The sequence below is a fragment of the Cyclopterus lumpus genome, chromosome 21, assembly GCF_009769545.1.
Source record: "Cyclopterus lumpus isolate fCycLum1 chromosome 21, fCycLum1.pri, whole genome shotgun sequence".
NCBI lineage: Eukaryota > Metazoa > Chordata > Actinopteri > Perciformes > Cyclopteridae > Cyclopterus > Cyclopterus lumpus.
In genome coordinates, this window is record NC_046986.1 from 1,604,797 (window position 1) to 1,625,755 (window position 20,959).

At 51.3% G+C, this 20,959-nt stretch overlaps 1 protein-coding gene across 1 annotated transcript in view; it reads right to left on the minus strand.

Annotated features, from left to right (window-relative positions):
• The window catches only part of ttn.2 (titin, tandem duplicate 2), a 197,493-nt gene that overhangs the window by 2,720 nt on the left and 173,814 nt on the right, over positions 1–20,959 (minus strand). The window contains exons 220-246 of the mRNA XM_034561708.1: positions 19,126–20,892; positions 18,599–18,892; positions 18,219–18,506; positions 17,831–18,130; positions 17,377–17,711; positions 14,934–16,665; positions 14,547–14,849; positions 14,125–14,436; positions 13,234–13,524; positions 12,851–13,150; positions 12,346–12,651; positions 11,901–12,203; positions 11,267–11,548; positions 10,532–11,125; positions 10,160–10,450; positions 9,741–10,040; positions 9,266–9,568; positions 8,853–9,155; positions 8,469–8,737; positions 8,055–8,370; positions 7,586–7,891; positions 7,135–7,434; positions 6,305–6,880; positions 5,903–6,208; positions 5,402–5,784; positions 4,985–5,195; positions 21–4,893 (exon numbers count right to left, since the gene is read on the minus strand). Coding sequence (XP_034417599.1) covers positions 21–4,893; positions 4,985–5,195; positions 5,402–5,784; positions 5,903–6,208; positions 6,305–6,880; positions 7,135–7,434; positions 7,586–7,891; positions 8,055–8,370; positions 8,469–8,737; positions 8,853–9,155; positions 9,266–9,568; positions 9,741–10,040; positions 10,160–10,450; positions 10,532–11,125; positions 11,267–11,548; positions 11,901–12,203; positions 12,346–12,651; positions 12,851–13,150; positions 13,234–13,524; positions 14,125–14,436; positions 14,547–14,849; positions 14,934–16,665; positions 17,377–17,711; positions 17,831–18,130; positions 18,219–18,506; positions 18,599–18,892; positions 19,126–20,892 — 16,144 coding nt within the window. The remainder of the gene's footprint in view (positions 1–20; positions 4,894–4,984; positions 5,196–5,401; positions 5,785–5,902; positions 6,209–6,304; positions 6,881–7,134; positions 7,435–7,585; positions 7,892–8,054; positions 8,371–8,468; positions 8,738–8,852; positions 9,156–9,265; positions 9,569–9,740; positions 10,041–10,159; positions 10,451–10,531; positions 11,126–11,266; positions 11,549–11,900; positions 12,204–12,345; positions 12,652–12,850; positions 13,151–13,233; positions 13,525–14,124; positions 14,437–14,546; positions 14,850–14,933; positions 16,666–17,376; positions 17,712–17,830; positions 18,131–18,218; positions 18,507–18,598; positions 18,893–19,125; positions 20,893–20,959) is intronic.

The window sequence follows — 20,959 nt, forward strand, 5'->3', positions numbered from 1 at the left end:
GAGCTGGTGATTTGATTGACGGCTCAGGGGACTTGATGCTGGGGACAGGTGAAGCTATGGAGGGAGCAGGTGATGTGACTGAAGGCTCTGGTGACTTCACACTGGGAGTGGGCGACTTCACAAATGGCTCGGGGGATTTGACAGCCTTGACCTCCTGTTTGGGAGCTGGTCTGCGGATGGTCAGGGTGAAGTGAGCCTCCTGCCTGCCTGCTGAGTTCTCTACCACCACCGTGTAACGGCCTTCATCAGAAGCCGTCACGGAGGAGATCTCCATGCTAGACTTGTACTGAGTGGTGGTGACCTGGATGTGGTGAGATGAGATGATGGTTCTGCTCTCGTGCATCCATGTCACAGTTGGTGCAGGTTCCCCATCGATGTCACAGGAGAATCTGGCTGTCTCTCCCTCTGCAACTGTCACAGACTGGGGCTTGGTGAGGATTTTGGCAGGAAGAGAAGGCTTCACCTTGTGGACAACAACTTCCTCAGCAACATCAGCAGAAGATAACTTTCCTTTAGCTTCAGACATGGTGCGTTTCCCGGTCAGAGAGAACTTTTCCGATGAGTAGGAGGAATCAGATGACAGGTAATCGGCAGAGGCATACTTGATGGATGAATCATACCTCTCAGCAGAGGAGTACCTCTCAGAGGAGGCAGCATACCTTTCACGTGTCACAACCTCGCGGGTCTCGGTGAGCTTAGATTTGCTCTCCTCCACCTGAAGGTGGGTCTCGGAAGCATAGCCAGCTTTGAAGTGGCTGGTGTGATAGTGGTCAATTCGAGTGACGTCAGGGATGTATCCTTTGGGAACCTCTTCATCCCTGCGGCGAGAGGAGAAGGTGGTGTAGCCGCCACCTGCCACATCGAGGGTGGCATAGTCGGAAGCTTCTCCCTTAGAGTTGGAGCACACACAGCGGTATGTGCCACTGTCCTCCTCCTGGCAGTCTAGAATAGTGATGGACAAAACACCGCTCATGTTGGTGAAGATGTATTTCTCACTGCTTTCAGAGATTGCAGTTCCATTGTGGAGCCACTTGACCTCGGCCTCTGGCTTGCTCTGGATGTTCAGGGTGAATTTGGTGTCTTGGCCAATCGGTATGCGATGAGAGCGCATCCTGACGGTCACGCGGGGCATATGGTCCAGGCTGAAGGGTGTCTGACTAATCACCTGGTACTTCCTCTCGGACTTCAGGGCAGCCTTTCTGGCCTCGTAGCGGGACATGATGTCAAAGCGGGCAGACCGCTCAAACCTGGAGGAGGAGCGAGATGACCTCTCAGCAGACCTAATGGGGCTCGGAGAGCGTGGACGTGTCCTCTCAGGGGTCGGAGACCTCCTCCCTACGACCTCTCCCTCTACTTCCACGGGCGGCCTGGAACGTGACCGTCTGATCAGCTCTGAGACTGGCCGCATGAGCTCGATGTATGTGGGAGAAAGTGACCTTCTCCTCCTCATGAACTGAGAGACTGTGCGTTTCTTCTTTATCTCGGCGACCTCGACGGCCTCGTACCTCACTTCCTGCCTCTCTTCAAGTTCCCTGGCACGTCGCTCTATGCGGACGGGACTGCGGGTAGGAGAGGCAGAAAAGCCAAGCTCCAGTTCGTCCTCCAGCATCATTTTCTCCTCCGTTCTCCTCATGGAAAGGTAATCGTCCACAGGCATCAGCAGCTCCTCATCACTAATGTCTCCCAGAGATCTTCTTCTGGATCTGAAGGAGACCTCTGATTCAGGAGAAGGTGACCGGCGGGCGGGCCTGACAGTCTCCAAGTCATCCAGAGTGAATTTTGGAATACGCCATCTTGGCCTGTACTGGTCGGTGATTCTCGGGAGGGGCATGACATAGAACTGCTCCCACCTGGACAGGCGAATACGTCTCTGCCTCTTCTGCACAATCCTCTCCATTTTCTCTGAAACCTCATACTGGTCCCTAAGTTTTCTGTACCACTTCATGTCAGAGAGAGGCACAAACTGTTTGATGGTTTTGTCCTCACCCAGAGCTCTGGGATCATGGACCACAGGCTCAGGGATCTCATACGGCATGAAGATCCTCCTCTCCTCCTCCAGCTTCTTGGTCTCAGACTTCTCCACTGTGATGTCGAACTCGCCCTCAACGTTCTTGGTGCTCACTGCAGGCTTGTACATCTCTGCAGCGAATTTGAGTGCGTCCTGGGCTGTTGGGTTGAAAGGTACGAGATCCTCAGTGGCAACAATTTTCAGGGCCATCTTGTTCGTCTTTTCAATTTGTTTCTGTACGTGTCTGTATTTCTCCTCCTCGCTCTTATACTCTCTCCTGGTGTAGGTAAGGCGGTCCACCTTCAGTGTAGCCTGGCAGCTTGCAGAGCCAGCAGAGTTAGTTGCAGTAACCTTGTACAGACCGGCGTCCTCGAGCAGAGTATCTCTGATGTGCAAGACATGGTAGTCAACGTCCTCCTGTATGACAACAACCTTGGCCCCAAACTGGAGTGGATGGCCGTCCTTCTGCCATTTCAGAGCAGGAGTTGGGCTTCCTGAGACTCTGAGCTCAAAGCGGACGCTGTATCCCTCGACACAATCGACATTAGCCAGCAGACGTTTGAACATTGGCCTCATAGTTTCCTCAGTTACGGGATGAGGTGTCACAGAGAGACGGGCCTTGCAGCTGTCTTCTCCAAACTTGTTGTGGGCCATGACCATGTACTCTGCATCATCGTCCAAACTCAAGTTGTGGATCATCAACTGGTAAAGACCCTTGTCACTGGTGAACGTGTACTTCCTGTCATCTTCACCAGGCTTGATTCTCTCCCCATTCTTCAGCCATGTAACTTGAGGCTCTGGGTGGACAGTGATGGTGACGCCGAAGCGCACATCTTCGCCAATGTACGCGGAGCGATTGTAGAGCGGCAAAGTGAACTCTGGCGGCCTCTGCAGGAGTTTAGTCCTGTCAACTCTCCTCCTCAGCTTCTTGATGGAGCGGCTGACGTAGTACTCTCTGATGCTCCTCACGGTCTCAACAAACAGCTCTCCATAAGCACTGTCCTCTCCCTCATCACTCACCACCTTGCATCTGTACACCCCATCATCACTCTCTTCAATGTCCTTCACATAGATGCTGGCTAAACCATTACTGTACGTGATTTCATACTTGGTGCTTGCGTGCAGCTGACGGTTTCCATGGTACCATGACACCTGAGTACTCTTGTCATAGTTGGTGATGCTACAAGTGAATCTGACATGGCCGCCTTCTTCAGCGGAGCCATGCATGACTGGGCCAGTGCGAAGGCCATGGTACTCAGTTCCAATCTTCACTTTACCCACGGCCAATCCTCTCTGGTTCTTGAAGGCGCCGCCATAGGCGATACGGGCTGCAGATACAATGGTGTCTGTTCTCTTTACCAGAGTCTGGTAGTACCTTCTGTGTCTCAATGTGCGAATGACCTTGCTGCTGACATGCTCAATCTTCATCTTGAGCCATGGGTGCTCCAGGGCCTCGTGGGCGGTCATACGGAGCTTCCTGTCTTTGACCAGAAGTCTGTCGACAAAGTCCATCGCTTCGAGGCTGATGTCCTTAAACGCTTCACTGTCAAAGATGTATTCACAGTTGGAGATGTTCTCAATCATCTGTGTAATGGACTCTGCCCCAAACGGATTAAGGCCGCTGAGCAAAACATAGGCCAAAACACCAACAGACCACATGTCGGTGGCTGTCGTGACCATGTCGTGACGGTGGATCTCAGGGGCGCAGTACTCCGGAGCTGAGAACAGCATTCTGATGTTTTCTCCTGGCACCAGCAGCCGAGCCTGACCCATCTCAATAATCTTTACGGTGGTGCTTCTCCGTGTAGTATAGACAATGTTGTCTGGGCGGATATCAAAGTGGCCGAAGTTGTGGCTATGCATGAACTTGAGGGCAGAGCAGACTTGTCTCAGGTAGCGGACGATCTCCTGCTCCGTCAGCTCAAAGTTGCTAGTGCCGAGGCGCTCGAAGATGTCAACTCCAGACAAGAATTCAAAGATGAGGATGATCTCCTCCATGCTTTCAAAGTATTCATGCAGGTAGATGATATTCATGTGCCTTGCTACGTTGAGAGCTTCAATTTCTCTGAGAACCAACTCACGGTCAGTTCCTTTGACCTTGATGAACTTGGCCATGAAGGTCTTCTTTGTGGCAATCTCCGTGCAGCGGTGGACCACTCCAAACTGGCAGCGAGCAATTTCCTCAGAGATGACGTACTTGGAGGAAAGCTCCTTCACCTTGTAGAACAGAGCCTCCTCCGTGGTGATCTCTCTGGTTTCGTCCACTTCCTCGTCGTAGTTCCTAATCACAGACTTGTCTTCCTTCGTGGTAATGGGCTCGGTTGGCTGAGAAGGAGGGCTCAGGCCAAACTGGTTTTCGGCGATGACGCGGAACTGGTACTTGGTCTTTCCGAAAATGTTGATAATGGTAATGCTGCAGTCAGTGGTATGTCCAGCACGGATCCACCTGTCGGCAGTGGTGGGACACTTCTCCACAACGTAGTTAATGATGTCGCTTCCACCATCATTGACAGGCGGCTCCCAGGTCAAAGTGATGGAGTCCCGAGCGATGTCGCTGACAACCAGACCCTTCGGAGCTTCAGGTATGTCAGCCACGTTCACCTCAATGGTTTGCTTGTCCGTTCCGAACCTGTTCTTTGCTGTTATAATGTAGTAGCCAGTGTCCTTCCTCTCCATTCCCTTCTGGAACACCAGGGTGGTGAAGGATCTGGTGGTGATGACTTGGTGATAAGGAGAGTTGGAGAGGATCTCCTGTCCCTTCTGCCAGATGATTGCTGGCTCAGGTTTGCCAGAAATGGGGATCTTGATGGTGACGTGATCACCACGGACAGCATGGACTGCTCCCATTCCCTGGAGCTCCTTGGGCAGGTGGATCTTAGCAGGAACTGGAATTAAAATGTATATTCATTAAGATTTATTCAATTTTAAGGAATTACACTTGCAGAGGATGCATGATAGTCAACATTATATCAGTACCTTCCACCTCCAGGTTGGCTGTTGTAGAGATGGATCCTGAGGAGTTGGTGGCTCTGACTTGGTAAACGGTGGCATCGGTCTCATCAGCAGTGGTGATGACCAGCTGGTAGTAGCCTCCCTTGAACTCCTGGGCTTTAATCTTGGTTCCATCTGCCTCGATCTCTTTTCCACTGCGGTACCATTTCACCAGAGGTTTGGGATATCCCACCACCTGGTCATGAAAACAATATTTTCGTTAATTACTGAAAAAATAAATGTCAATCTTCTCATTGTCTCTGGGTGTCTCTTTAAAAAAAAAAAAAAACTAAACACATGCACAATAATCACTTCTAGCTTTGACACCTCTAGACCTTCATACATGTTGACGCAGCATTTGACTTCTTGAAAGCAAAATTAAATGTAGTTAAAATAATGCACCTTGGTGACAAAGGTGGCATTGGCCTGGTATTTGACGGTCATGTCCCGGATCTCCTCCCTGAACGCGGGAGCACGGGGAGACTGGTCGGACTTGGGGATGATCGGCGCTGAGATCTCACTCCAGTCACTTTCACCGCCCAAGTTCTCACACTTGACGCGGAACTCGTACTCGAAGCCCTCGATCAAGCCTGTGACCTCGAAGCTGGTCTCCACCATCTTCTTGCTGGTTACTGACATCCACTTGTTCTGCTTCTTCTCACGTTTTTCCAGGTAGTAGCTGGAGATTTTAGCTCCACCGTCGCTGCTTGGAGGCTTCCAGCAGACCACACAGGAGTCCTTGGTGGAGCTGATGATGAAGGGCTGTTGTGGGATGCCAGGTTTTTCTAAGAAGTAAACAGTGCATGTTATTGCAGTGCTCACACATATCTGTGAAGTTAGTCCTGCCTCTGTAATGTCGCCACAGAAGCCCAAAACTGGCAAACAAAATATGCATGGACTTACCGAATGGACTCTTAACGATGACCACCGATGGGATCTCCAGAGACTCGCTGACTCCGTATTGGTTCTTGGCAGAGACTCTGAAGTAGTAGCCGGCGCTCTCTATCAGGTTGGGGATGCGGCAGGTGGTGCCAGAAACGGAGGAGGACACCAGGTGCCACTGCTCGCCTTCTTTGGCCTCACGTTTCTCCACGATGTAGTTGGTGATCATGGAGCCTCCGTCATCCTTTGGAGCCTTCCAGCTGATGACAATTGAGCTCTTCAGTAGGGCGTCAACAACAACAGGGCCCTCAGGGATGCATGGTTTATCTGGAGAAAACAAATTGAATTTGAAGTTAATACAGATGTCTTCACTTGAAGACTATATTCTTTTACTAGTTCCTGTTCTCAGAAGTCTGGTGGTACCTTGGATTTCAACGCGGAGCACAGTGTCAACGGTTCCGTACACATTGCTGAGCTGCACCTTGTAGCGGCCGGCGTTGGTCTTCCTCTGGGCGTTCCTCACCACCAGGTGGGAGTAGCTTTCAGTGTTTTCAATAATAACATTCTCGGATGCGTTCAGGGGCTTCTTGTCGTAGAACCACATGATTTGAGGGATGGGACGTCCGATGTAGACGACATGGAGGCGGAGGCTCGTGCCCGCCCCGGCGAAATACTTCTCCTTCAGAGGGAAGCCGGGGTGGAACTGGGGCGCCGCCTGCAGTCGCAGTTTGCCGCTGGTCTCGATCTCTCCGGCTTCGTTGATGGCCCTGCAGGTGTACATGCCCTCGTCTTCCTGCTCGTCCGTCATGATGATGAGGGAGTGGTTACGGCCATCCGAGCTCATCTTGTACTTGCGGCTCTGGATCAGTTCCTTGCCGTAGCGGTACCACTTGATCTCGGGTAGAGGTCTGCCAATGATGCCACAAGTGAGAGTGCCGGACTCGCCAAGCTTGGTGGTGACGTCCTGGATCTCTTCCTTCAAAGCTGGAATCTCACCAACTGCACAAACATCAGCAAGATTTTAGTTAAATCTAGATTTTCTTCCGCTTTTTACTTTTTGCTGTAAAACACATTGACATGCACATATCTATATTTAAAAAACATAAACATTCGGGTTTCACATCACAAATGTGGGTGATAGATTTATTCCGCTGCTGTGAGCAAGTCCAGCGATTACAACATTTTCTTCCACAAACACAGGTACGTGTTGAAGATGAGCCACAGGTCTGCATCTGAATTCTGCAGCAGCTCACCGCTCAGTTTGGTCTTGATGCCCATGGGCGTGCGTCGAGGTCGGCTGAGTCCAGTCTCGTTCTCGGCGAAGATCCTGAACTCGTACTCGGTGGCCTCCATCAAACCGCCCATGGTGAACTGGCGATCTTTGGAGCGCTCCTTGGTGCACTTCTTCCAGGCACTTTCTCCCGCCTGCCTAAACTCGATCCAGTAGCCCAGAATCTCCTTTCCGCCGTCATGCTCTGGCCTGAGCCAGTGGATGGTGATGCAGTCTTTGGTGATGGAGATGATGGAGATTTCTCCTGGTTGGCTGGGTTTGTCTATAAGGAGGCAGGCAGGAGGAGATTAATACTCAGGGGGAACCTTAGTGACAGTATTTTACAAGTTCAACTTATCTTTGTCTTTGTTGTCTACTTAAACTACTCATCAGTTTATTCATGCAGAAATAGGCCTCATGTAATGTGAACTCACCAAAGGGATCTTTGCAGACCATGGACTCTGAAGCAGGACCGGGCTCGCTCTGCCCAATGTCGTTCTGAGCCACCACTCTGAACATGTACTCCGCATCGGGGATCAGACCGGTGACGTTATACATGGTGGTGGTGATGTGGGTCTTGTTGTGTCGGACCCACTTCTCTGTCGACACCTCTCTCCTTTCCACGAAGTACCCTGTGACGCGGGAGCCTCCATCGTCCCGTGGCCGGGCCCAGGACAGAGACACCGTGGTCTTGGTCACTTCCATGATCTCTGGGGGATTGCTGGGAGGCTCTGGAGGGCCTGGAGGTGAAGCAATCAAATTACACATATCAATTGTGTTCAATGTGTATTTCTAATCAGAACACCGTCTATTAACTTATTTTGACCAACTTGTACACGGTGGAACTTTTGACAAACATCAGAAGGAACTGGACATTCAGAACAATCGCAAAGCAGAACTCACAAAGTGGTGTTTTCGGTGTAACAGCCTCATCTGACTTGAGAGATCTGCTGATGCCGAACTGGTTCTCGGCAGAAATCTTGAAGTGGTACTGCACATTCTCCTTCAGGCCCTTCACCACCAGAGAGCTCTCGATGACCCGGGAGTCAACTGTGCACCAGGCGACCTTGGGTACCTCCCGCCTTTCCACGATGTATCCCAGAATGTCGGAGCCGCCGTCATCTGACGGTGGCCTCCAGCTGACCCGGACCGATCTGGCCTGAATGTCATCAAACTCCAGAGGGCCTTCTGGGATGTCTGGGCGACCGATCACCTTCACCTGAAGGGGCAATACACGGCAGGTTATGTTCCAACCACATTTTTTTAAATTCTACTTCTGGTACTGAAGTACATTTATCTGCAAGGTGAACTGCTCACCTTGATATATACGGCCTTCCTGCCACATTTGTTCTCCAGCACCAGGTCGTAGGTACCGGTGTCGTCTTTGTGCGCCTCTTTGATGACCAGTTCGGTGATGTCATCATGGGTGGCAATCATGGCCCGGTGGGAGATGTCGCGCCCGTCCTTGGTCCACTTGCATATCGGGATGGGTTTCCCCTTGATGGGCACAGACAGATGGATGACTCCACCCTGCCGCACCACGTAGCCCTCCTCATAACTGTGATCCAGCTCGTAGTCGGGATGACCTGAGGAAGACACAGATTATGTATATTAAAGTACAGATTAAAAGACAACATGTGAATTTTGAATAATTTAAAACAAAGTAAAAGTGTGACAGGTAGTTGATTTATGGGTTTTTACCAAGCATCTCCTGGACTTTGACCACTCCAGGGATATCGGCAGGCTCTCCAGAACCACCAGCGTTGCAGGCGATGACCCTGAACTTGTACTCGGCGCCCTGGGGCATGTGGGTGAGCGTGTAATCGCACATCTTGGTGGGCGTAGTGTTGCACAGCGTCCATTCCACCTGGTCCACCTTCTGCATCTCGATGAAGTAACCAGTAATGACGGCACCGCCCTCTTCTTCGGGGGGCTGCCAGGCCAGAGTGACTGAGGTCCTGGTGGTGTCGGTGACGGTGGGCTGAATCGGAGGACCTGGAGGCTCTGTTCATAAACACAAGGACTTTAGAGAAATATGCCGACTGGTGGGATTCATTCAAAATATGTGGTGAGGCTTTCCAGAATGAAGCCCATTCAATGGCAATCACACGTACCGATGGGATCCATCGCAACGGTGATGGCTGAGCTCTCGCTGGGTTTGCCGGATCCTCTGGAGTTGATGGCGGTGACGCGGTGTTCGTATTCCAGGCCTTCTATCAGGCCAGAGGAGCGGTACCGGGTCATGGTGACGGGGTTCTTGTTGATCTTCATCCACCTGTCGGAGCGCGCCTCCTTGCGTTCGATGATGTAGCCGGCAATGCTGGAGCCACCGTTATCCTCGGGCGGTTGCCAGGTTAGGGTCATGCCTTCGTGTGTGACATCAAGCACCTCCGGTCCGCTCGGGGGTCCAGGGATGGCTACACGGGAACAGATGGACACAAATGAATAAAAGGGATTCACTGAACTGAGCTTGTTCAGAGGCAAATGGTGATGAAACCACAACTGTATTCGTGCATCATGAACTCATGGCGCCAAAAGAAGCTGGACTCGTGACATGAAAAGTACACTTGTGATGGAAGGATAACTCACTCTTAGCGCTCTTGCACTCCACCACCTCCGACTGCAGGAAGCTGCCGACACCGAAGCGATTCATGGCAGCGGCGCGGAACACGTACTCGGTGCCCTCGTTCAGTCTGGTGAACTTGAAGCAGGGTCGAGTCACAGACTCCGAGATGGTGATCCAGCCCGGCCGGTGGGCATCGCGCTGCTCCACCACGTAGCCGCTGACGTTGGCGCCCCCGTCCTTCTCTGGGGGTTCCCAGCTGATTGTCACCGACACGCCGTCGTTCTCCTCGATCTTCACTGGGCCGACTGGGAGGCCGGGTTTGTCTGGACGGACACAAGAAGACGGCCGGTGAGAAGCTCGTTTGCGTAACTTTTGTTACGGTTACAACATTTCGGGTCTCAATCAGTAAAATTGTCCTTAAACGGGCACAACTTCTCCTTACCGAGGATGATGACCTTGATGACCTCTTTTGCCGTGCCGACGGCGTTCTTCACCTCCAGCGAGTAGTTTCCTGTGTCGTTGATGGTGGTTTCGCGGATGACCAGGTGGGTGTATTTCCCGTTGCTGTCGATCTTGATGCGGTCCAGGCTGTCCTTCAGCTTGACGCCGCAGAAGAACCAGGAGCAGACCGGCTGCGGCTTGGCATTGATGGGGATGTTGAGGTCGATGGGTTTGCCGCGGTGCACGTGGACGATCTTCTGAGGGATGCTGGTCATGTCGATCTTGGGCATCACTGAAATACACAAGTTATATTTATATGCAGAATTATTTCTGTGGAGCTTTACTGACTTCATGTGAGATGATGTCTTCTTACCCTTGATATCCTGGATGACAACAGGAGTGACGGTGTCCATCGGCTCGCTGGTCCCCCTGCTGTTAGTTGCTCGAACCCTGAACAGGTACTGGTCGTTCTCGGTCAGAGACTGGATGGTGTGCTGGGACACCGAGGCCTTGACCGTTGCCACGACGCTCCACCTGTCCGTCCCCACCTTGCAGGCTTCTAAGACGTAGCCGGTCAGCCTGCTTCTGCCGTCGTGCAGCGGCTTCAGCCAGTGCAGCGTGACGGAGGACTTGGTGACATCAACGACCTGGAGGTCCTGAGGCACTGACGGGACCTCGCACAACAGCACGGCCTCGGTCGTCTCGCAGGGCTCGCCGACGCCGTAGATGTTCTCGGGCAGAACTCTGAAGAAGTAGTGCACTCCCTGCTCCAGACCGGTGATCCTGAACAGGGTCTTCCTGCATTCCGTGGTCACGGTCTTGTACGATTTCATGTTGGCGTCACGCTTCTCGATGATGTAGTTGCTGACGTGAGCGCCGCCGTCAATGCTCGGGACGTCCCAGGTGATCACCACGGACTCCTTGGTGTAGTCCTTCACATTCACGGAACTCGGAGGACCAGGAGTGTCTGCAGGAGGAGAAGAGTTAATTTTTCCAGGGGAAACCAATTAAAGCTGCAAACTTAATGAATCTAAGCAAAGTCAAATTATTTGACTTCCCTCTGTGCAACTGTACGCTTTGGTATCTGAGGAGACGCGGTCAGCCTTACCGTAGACTTTCACCAGGATGGTGGCAGTCTTCTTGCCAGACGGGTTCTCTGCCTCCACAACGTATTTTCCGGAGTCGTAGCGACTGATATTCTCCACCGTCAGGGCGGTGTAACTGTCGGTGGTCTCGATGTAGCCGCGGCTCTGCAGCTCCACGCCCGTCTTCCTCCAGGCCACCACTGGTGCCGGCCGGCCGGTAACAAACACAACCAGACGCATGGTTCCTCCGGCGCGCAGACACACCGTCTTCTTCAGGTCGTCGGCCAATTCCAGGTCGGGCATTTCTGAGCGGGTGGAAAATAGTAAGAGGATGATCCAATAATGAAGTTTAACTGCCTTCAAGCTGTAATATGAAACTGATGAAGGGGAAACATGCTGAACATGCATTTAGGTGTTGTAATACTCGGCCACGAGAGGCTGTTTTCTTCCATGTTTTAATTCACATAACCTGCTAACACACAATATATGTTGTATATTTGGGTTTCTTTCACCCAATTAAACAATTGGGTGCAATTTTTTAAAGCAATAAACCCAGAAGAGAAACTAACTTAGTCAGACTGAGTGAGATGTTATACTAAGCCTATGAGTGTGGCATATTATGGTTTATTTCTGTGTTATTTTCTGACACCAACTCACCGATTTTCTCCAGCGGCTCAACCTCGGCACTCGGTTCACTGAACTCGCCGGTGCCCTTGCAGTTGATGGCGGCGACTCTGAACCTGTACTTCTTGTTGGATGCCAGGCCGGCGGCCACGTACTGGGTGGTCTTGAGGGCTTTGGCGGTGGCGCGGTACCACTGCTCGGTGCCCTCCTCCAGGATCTCCACCACGTAGCCGCTGACGTCCGAGCCGCCGTCGTACATGGGCCGGGTCCAGGCCAGGCTGATGCTGTGCTTGGTCGTGTCGGTGATACGAGGCGTTGATGGAGAAGCCGGGGTGTCTGGGAGTAGAATGGGGTCGACACTAATCAGTTGAATATCTACTTGTCGCAACATAATTCCATCAAATCGAAAAATCTATTTTTGAGATCCCCACTAGAATTTTGCACCTGTTTTTAAAGATTAAAGTGCATGAAATCTTACATGTGGGCTCTTTGCAGAGGATGTACGGCGAGGTGTCGCTCGGCTGGCTGCCTCCTGCAGCGTTGACAGCCGTCACCCTGAACTGGTACTCGCTGCCCTCCAGCAGGCCCGTGATCTTCAGACGGGTGTCGTAGATGGTGTAGTTCTTATTCACCCGGGTCCACCTGGTGCTGCTCGTCTCTCGCTTGTCCACGATGTAGGTTTTGATCTCGCTGCCTCCGTCGCTCTCGGGCTTCAGCCACTCGATGACGACGTGCTCTTTACCCACCGCCGTGGGCTCCGGAGCGCCCGGCGGGGTCGGGAAGGCTGAGGAAGAGTCACGGGAACAAACCCACATCCTGTTAGTTCTACGCTGGAGCAGTAAGGGACGGTGTGCATCTCAAGTATATTTAGCAATCCACAGTGTTTAAATGAACGACGTCAAAATAAAAATATTAAATTTAAGAAGAATCATCATGAACACGCTCAAATCACGAGGTAGAGCTGTTAAAGTGCTGCGGCTCACTGTAGGCGTTCCTGGCGATGACGGGTTCCGACTCCAGAGCGACGCCGGGCCCGAACTTGTTGACTCCTCGGACCCTGAAGATGTACTCGTTGCTCTTGATCAGCCGGGAGCTGACGCACGACAGCGTCTTGCACTCCATCTCCATGATGACCCAGTTGAGCCGGCTGGTCTCGCGGCGCTCCACGATGTAATGCGTGACGATGTCTCCGCCGTCCTCCAGAGGGATCTTCCAGGACACCGTGCACTTCTCCTCCGTCACCCTGCTGATGGCGATGTTTTCAGCCGGAGCTCCGGGAGTGTCTGAAAGACGGAAGCGGGTTACTAACTGTTTGGTTATGAAGAGGTCACCTGATTCACGGCGATGACGTCTCTCGGCCGCTCACCCAGAACTTTGACGCTGACGGCGGCGGTCTTGACTCCGCTGGCGTTCTTGACGGTCAGGATGTATCTGCCCGTGTCGTATCTGTCGCAGCTCTTGATGACGGCCATGGCTCGGGTGGCGGTGTAGGTCAGCGAGTATTTCTCGCCGAGCTCCAGCACCTTGTCGCCCTTCGACCAGTACACCGTGGGCTCCGGTTTCCCCCCCACGGCCCCGTCCAGGACCAGGTCGGTGCCGGCGTGGACCGTGATGGTCTCGCCCACCAGCTTACTGTCCAGCTCAGCTTTGGGAGGAGCTGCGGTGAAGAAGAGACGATTAGATCAATAATGATTTATATTTGATCAATATATACCGCTACAATATTATAGCAAACACAAACAATAATCTTTGTTCCGAGTCATTTTGATCAAATATTCTATTCAGATATATATATATATATTTATATACATACATATTATTATACTATATTATATATACTTCCTTAAGTTCACTCAAAGTTTCTCCTCTTGTTGTGACTGTTGGTGTCACATGAATCAATCATGACGTCATAGTTTCACTGAGGAGCTTTTTACACAATCTGATTAAAGTTTATTTGAGGATAAAATGTTTCACCATTTTAGGCTTCTTTTTGTTTTTTTGGGACGGAAGCTTTCGTCACACATGATGTGTTCAAAGACTGTCGGAAAGATGAACATCTGACAATGTTGACGTTTCTTTACAGCTTCTGGCTGGTTTAAAGAAAACGCGCTTTTCAATTTTGGGTTTCAGAGGGTTTTAATCTATACGATAGAATAAGTGTCACATCAGAGGAAAAGAAGATGATAAAAGCCATCATGAGGTTTCCGAATCTAAACTGATGATAAATGTGAATAATTGTCTTGACTTTGTAACTTACAGTATTCGTCCTTGCACGTGACCGGTCCGGTGACCTCCGAGGGGGCACTGTGGACGCCGGCGGCATTCTTGGCGAAGACGCGGTACTCGAGGGTCTCTCCCTCTCCCAGGCTGGTGACGGTGAAGTAGTTCTCACTGATGGTGGTGTAGTTGCACTTCAGCCAGCGGTTGTCGTCCCACTCGTCCGCGCTGTAGACTTTCCTCTCCACCACGTAACCGACGATCCGGCTGCCGCCGTCGTTCTGCGGCACGGTCCAGCACAAGGACACGGAGGATCGGGTGATGTCCGTCACCTCGGGTCTACCAGGAGGATCTGAGCAGAGGGGGAGGAGTTTATTCAAGCTGTAACTCAGGATTCTTTAATAGTTTTAGCTGAGGAGAGGTCACTAGTTTACGTATTTAAGACATGAACGTTTCCCTCACCAACAGGATTGAGCGCCACTACGGGTCTGGAAGCCTCGCTGGCCTTGCTGAATCCGGAGATGTTCATGGCGTAGACCCTGAACTGGTACTCCAGGCCCTCGATGAGGCTGGACGCCTTGTATTGGCAGTCCAGGCAGGGCAACTTGTTGTCCCTCACCCACAGGATGGTGTTTCTCTCCTTCTTCTCGATCCAGTAGCCCGTCACCTTGCTGCCACCGTCGTCATACGGCAAGTCCCATTTGATGCTGATGGCGTTCGCCGACACGGACACCACGTCTGGACGGGTTGGAGGACTTGGAGCAACTGTGGAAAAGAAGTGGAAGTGAGTGAACCTTCAATGCGTTTGTAAATGTAACCTTCGGCATGGACTTGTTGAACAGAACTCACCGTATGGATGCTCAATCACAACAGCAGCAGACTCGGTGGACTTGCTGACTCCAAACTTGTTCTCGGCGCAGACCCTGAAGGTGTACTCCATATACTTGGTCAGGTGGGTCACTTTGATGGTGGTCCTCTTGACGCTGGAGTTCACTACTTGCCAAGAGGCGGAGCCGGACTCTCGTTTCTCCACGATGTAGTTGGTGATGTCAGTGCCTCCATCGTCGGCTGGCTCGGACCAGGCCAGGTTGCAGGACTCTGAGGACACTGCAGAGATTTCCACTGGGCCGGTGGGTGCAGTCGGTCTGCCGACAACAGCCACGGTGACTGTGAACGTCTTTACGCCGGCGGCATTCTCCAGGCTCAGGTAGTACTTGCCGCTGTCGCTTCTCTTGCTGTCTTTCACCACCAAAGTGGTGCTTTCCTTTGTGGTTTTGATGGAGACTCTGTCGGACTCCTTCAGCTTCATCTCCTCCAGCTTCCAGGTGACCTTTGGTGCAGGCCTGCCGCTGATGGGGATGTCGATTGTGAAGGTGTTGGAGATCTTGCAGGTGATGAGCTGGTTGGTGATGCTGCTGAGGTCAGCAGTCGGTTCGATGCAAGGCTCCTTGATGACCACGGAGCTGAAGGTGCCCTGAGGCTCGCTGATTCCAGCATCGTTCTTGGCCTTGACTCTGAAGTCATACTCTGTGTTCTGAATGAGACCCTCCAACAGCATCTTCTGGGATTTGGTCTCTCCACTAACAACCCAGCGGTCAGTGCCTTTAGCTCTGAATTCGACGATGTAGCCTCTGATGCGGCTGCCTCCGTCATGCTCGGGCTTTAGCCACGCCAGGGACGCTGTGGAGTTGGTGGTGTCAACAACATCCAGTCTCTTGGGTGGTGCGGGTTCCTCTGTGGCAATGATGGGCTGCGTCATCTCGTGAGCTTCTCCCTGGCCATACTGGTTTACAGCAATCACCCTGAACAGATATGGCACACCGATATCCAGACCAGTGACCCTAATCATCTGGCGAGAGGACTTGGCGCTAACTTCCTGCCAGGCGAGGCGGCTGGCCTCACGCTTGTCAACAATGTAGTGGTGGATGCGGGCTCCGCCGTCATTCGTGGGGGCATCCCACATAACAGTCAAGGCTCCGCGGATAACGTCTTTGAAGGTGATGGCTCCTGGAGGTCCGGGTGTGTCCAGTACTTTGACAGTGAACGTGATGGACTTGCGGCCGCTGTTGTTCTCCAGGGACAGGATGTATTTGCCCGCTTCGTACCTCGTGCAGCCCTCGATGGTCAGAGTGGATAAGGAATCCGTGGTGTTGATATCGCCCATGACGGGCAGCTCACCATCTATCTTAGACCAGGTGGCGAGAGGAACCGGTTTGCCGCGGAAGGCAACTTGAAGGGTGACGGTGCCTCCATTCTTCACAATGTGAGTCTGCTTGAAGTTGGCATCAATGTCGATCTCGGGCGACGTAAGTCTGTCCAGAGCCTGGACGGCGCTCGGCAGCACCGAGGCGTCGCCCTCTCCGGATCCGTTCACAGCGCTGACCCTGAACTTGTAGAGCTCTCCGGGCACCAATCCCTTGGAAGTGTATCTGGTGTCGATGCACAGCTGGTTGTTGACTCGGTGCCACTCCTCCAGACTGGCCTTGCACATGTCGATATTGTAGCCGATGATTCCCAAGCCGCCATCGAAGACCGGTTTGGTCCATTCAATGGTGACGGAGGACTTGGTGGAGTCGGTGACCTGATCGACAAGAAAAGAGGATAGTTTGTGGTGAAATCTCTAATTTAGCTTTTTCTTTCCTTTTCTCTACATTCTGGTCATTTTGTGGTTTCTAACTAATTTGTGCTGATTTCATAGTATTATTGATTATTCAAAATAGATTTCTAGTAACTAATATATCTGACAGCATATATGTGTTGGGCGTTTGTTTATTGTAAGATTGAAAATGGTCAGCAGCTGCTAAGAAGGACATAAATAAACTACAACTGGTTCAAAACCGAGCTGCCAGATCAATAAGAACTAATATAACACATATGCACTCTCGCCTATCATGGCTCTCTGTGCAAACTAAACTTCACTATAGCCTTCTCATGTTTTTCAGAAAGGTAATATTTAATCAGACACCTGAATATTTCTTCAATCAGTTACAATATCTATATATATATATATATATATATATATACAGTATATATACATATATATATAAATACCTCCAACCCCAAGAACAAACCCTCCTCAAATGTAGAGTTATCTTTCGTGAAATTACTCCTTGGAATTTACTACCTCATCACATATCTCATACAGGTGATAATCTGAAACAATTAAAGGCTCAGACCTTTACCACTTGACATTTTCCATCACTTTTGTAGTCATCTGATACTTCTGTGTATAAACTCCTTTACATTAATGGATCTTCTCTTATATTTACATGCAGTGTTCCTGCAAACCTACCTTGATTAATGTGGGGGCACTGGGAGCACTGGTTGGTTCCTTGCATTTGAAGAGTCTGGAAGTGCTGCTGGCCGGTCCGATTCCAGCCCCGTTTTCAGCCATGACGCGGAACTCGTACTCGTTGCCCTCGGTGAGGTTGATGACCCGGTGTCTGAGCTCAGTGATGGGCCTCTTGGAGGAGACCTTCAACCAGCGCAGGCTCTTCTTCTCTCTCCTCTCCAGGATGTAGTGTTTGATCTCATTACCTCCATCGGACCGTGGCCTGGTCCAGCACACGGTGATGCTGTTTCCGGTCACATGGGTGGCATCTGGAGTACCAGGGGTATCGGGCACGGCTGAGGAGAAGGAACAGAATACATGTCAAATTAAAGAAGTGAAGTTTTGAATGGTGACGCAGTTTGTAAGATTTGGTCAATAGTTAAGACAGAAACTACCCGTGAGTGACTCCACTCACTGTATTGCATCTGTGCGACGATGGGATCAGAGTCCAGTGATTTTCCAACACCAAACTTGTTGACAGCAGAGATTCTGAACTGGTATTCGTTGCCCTTGATGAGGTTGGCAGCATTGTAAGAACAGGCTTCGCATTTGGAAGTGACCAAGGCCCAGGAGATCCTGGAGGTCTCCCTCTTCTCCACCACGTAGTGGCTGATGGCAGCACAGCCGTCGTTTTCTGGCGGGTTCCACCACACGGTGCACTTCTCAGCCGTGATGCCGGTGAACCGGATGGGACCATCAACGGGTCCGGGGGTGTCTGGCGGTAGAGGAGTTACTTAGAAATCTAGTCACGATTAGATTTGTGTTATTGGCAGATAATAAAACCTCAGCAGTGTTTAACCAACCTTGCACTCTGACATTGGCGTCAGCTTTCTTCGTGCCCGAGCTGTTCTTGGCCTCTACGGTGTAGATGCCACGGTGGTTCCTGTCGGCATCGCGAACAAAAAGACTGCTGGTGCCAATGCCGCTGGTAACCTCGATGTCATACATGGTCCTCTTGTCAATCTCTTTGCCATCCTTGTACCACACCACCTGAGGGACGGGACGTCCGGTGATGCTGCAGTTGAGCTTAATGTTCTCTCCGGCCTTCAGCGTGAGCAGCTGGTCTGGAGACCACTCGATCTCAGGAGAAACTGGAGGAGCAAAGAGAACGAACAAATGGTTTGAGAAACCTACCGTTTGTGATAATGCTCCTATGGATATTTTTAAATGTGAAAATACGTACTGCTCTCATCCTTGGTCATAATGTATCCGGAGGAGTTGGATGGCGGACTGACTGTGCCGACAGCGTTCCTGGCGATGACTCTGAACTCAAATCTGTCTCCAGCGGACAGACCGGTCACGGTGAACTGGGTCTCGCAGATATCGGTAAAGTTGCATCGCAGCCATTTGCCTCTTCCTTGGCGCCGCTCCACACTGTAGGCAACAATTTTGCTGCCGCCATCCTTCTTGGGGATGTTCCACTGGAGGGTGACTGAGTCTCTGGTGACATCGATGCAGACGGGGTTACCAGGTGGATCTAATGGAGAAGAGAAAGAAGCCGTTTATCCACAGCGCTGAATCCTCAAGTAATACAGAAGCAAACAGGATTTATATCAACTTTTGATCAACTTGGAATGTTTGCACCTAAAAGATGAAACCGATATCCATCTTATTATCTAAATAAAGAGGATTTCCAAAATGTTGTACTGCTTCTTTAAGTGCAAAGATATTGCTAAACACAGAAGGATGTAGTCTTCAGCATGTTCTTACCAACAGGGGAGATGGCGAGTGCATGCTTGCTCTGTTCGCTCATTGGGCTGAGTCCGGCGTTGTTCTCAGCGTAGACTCTGAAGGAGTACTCCAGGCCTTCTATGAGGCCAATGATCCTGTACTCCTTGTTGGAGATGATGGTCGAATTCACCTTCTGCCACAGGAGACTGTTCCTGTCCTTCTTTTCCACATGATAGCCCAGAATGGGGGATCCTCCGTCGAAGCCTGGGGCCTCCCACCTGATGGTCATACCATCACTGGTGACGTTGAAGGCCACTGGCTTTGCGGGTGGCCCTGGAGGTTTGTACTGGTGTTGGGCAACAATTTCTGAGGAGGTGAGTGATTCACTGACTCCATACTTGTTCTCTGCACGGACTCTAAACTGGTACTGAATTCCCTTTACCAGGTTGGGTATCTTAAAGGTGGCCCTGACAACACTGGAGCAGACCATTTTCCAGTTGGCCTGGGAAGTCTCACGTTTCTCCACGCTGTAGCAGGTGATCTCACCACCTCCGTCTTCCTTCGGCTCATCCCAGGAAATGATGATACTCTGAGCTTTGACCTCATCGAAGCGGATGGGTCCAACTGGCACCGAGGGGGGTCCCAGAGTGATCACATTAATGTCAAAGTAGTTCTTTATGACTCTGTTGTCCAGAACCAAGGTGTACTGGCCGGCATGCTCCTTCTTGACTCCTCTGACTGTGACTGCGGTCTTGTTGTCAGTCGTCCTGAAGCGAATAATATCAGATTCCTTCAGAGGCAAGTTGTCCTTTAGCCAGCTGGTTGCAGGTCTTGGTTTTCCCTTGAAGGGCAACTCAATGTGGATGTTCTGACCAATACGAACAGCAAGCTCGCCATTGGGATAGTCACTGAGACTGGCCTCGGGCGGGATGATGAAGTCCATTACTATGATGTCACTAATCATGGAGAAGTCGCTGTTGCCCTTCTCATTCTTGGCGAACACTCTGAAGTCCATTACGTCGTTCTCCTTGAGTCCCGTCACCTCACAGTTCAAGCGCTTGCATGTGGCTCCCAAAGTCCAGTTGGTTTCTTCTGCGGTTCTCTTCTCAATGATGTAGTCAGTGATGTGGCTGCCGCCGTTGTGGTCTGGTCTATCCCACTGCAAGGTAACAGAGTTCTTTGTGGAGTCCGCCATCACCAGGTTCTTGACAGCTCCAGGTGTCTCCGTGGCTCTTACTGGCTCGGTGGTTTCACAGGTGTCGCCCACGCCGTACTCATTTTCAGCAGAAACACGGAAGAAGTAAGCTACATCTTCCTCCAGGTCGGACACCTTGTAAGTTGTGTTGGCACACTCGGCATCGATCATCTGGTAAGCCTTCATGGTCGAGGCCTTCTTCTCCACAATGTAATGAGTGACAGGGGAACCGCCTTCAATGAGAGGAGCCTCCCAGCTCAGGGTCAGCTTGCTTCTCGTCACGTTCTTGACTATCAGTTTCTGGCAGGTAGCTGGACTGTCCAGAACCTTCAGGGACACGGTGATGACCTTGGGTTCTCCCACGCCATTCTCAATCTCCAGCAGGTACTTGCCGCAGTCATCGCGGGTGACCTTGGGGATGAGGAGCGTGGTGGCTCGCTCGGTGCTGGTGATGGTGTAGCGTTTGTTAGCAGCAATGTTGCGGTCGCTGCGGCGCCATGTGATGTTGGGGGTGGGGCGTCCCTTCAGGGGGATGAACACTTCTACGTCACGGCCGGCCCGGGCTGTGTACTGGGTCTTCATGGGAACGTCCAAATCCAAATCGGCCTCCTCTGTAAACAGCATAAATTAGTTTTTATCAATAATTACATAATTATATACCATCAGAAAATAATATGT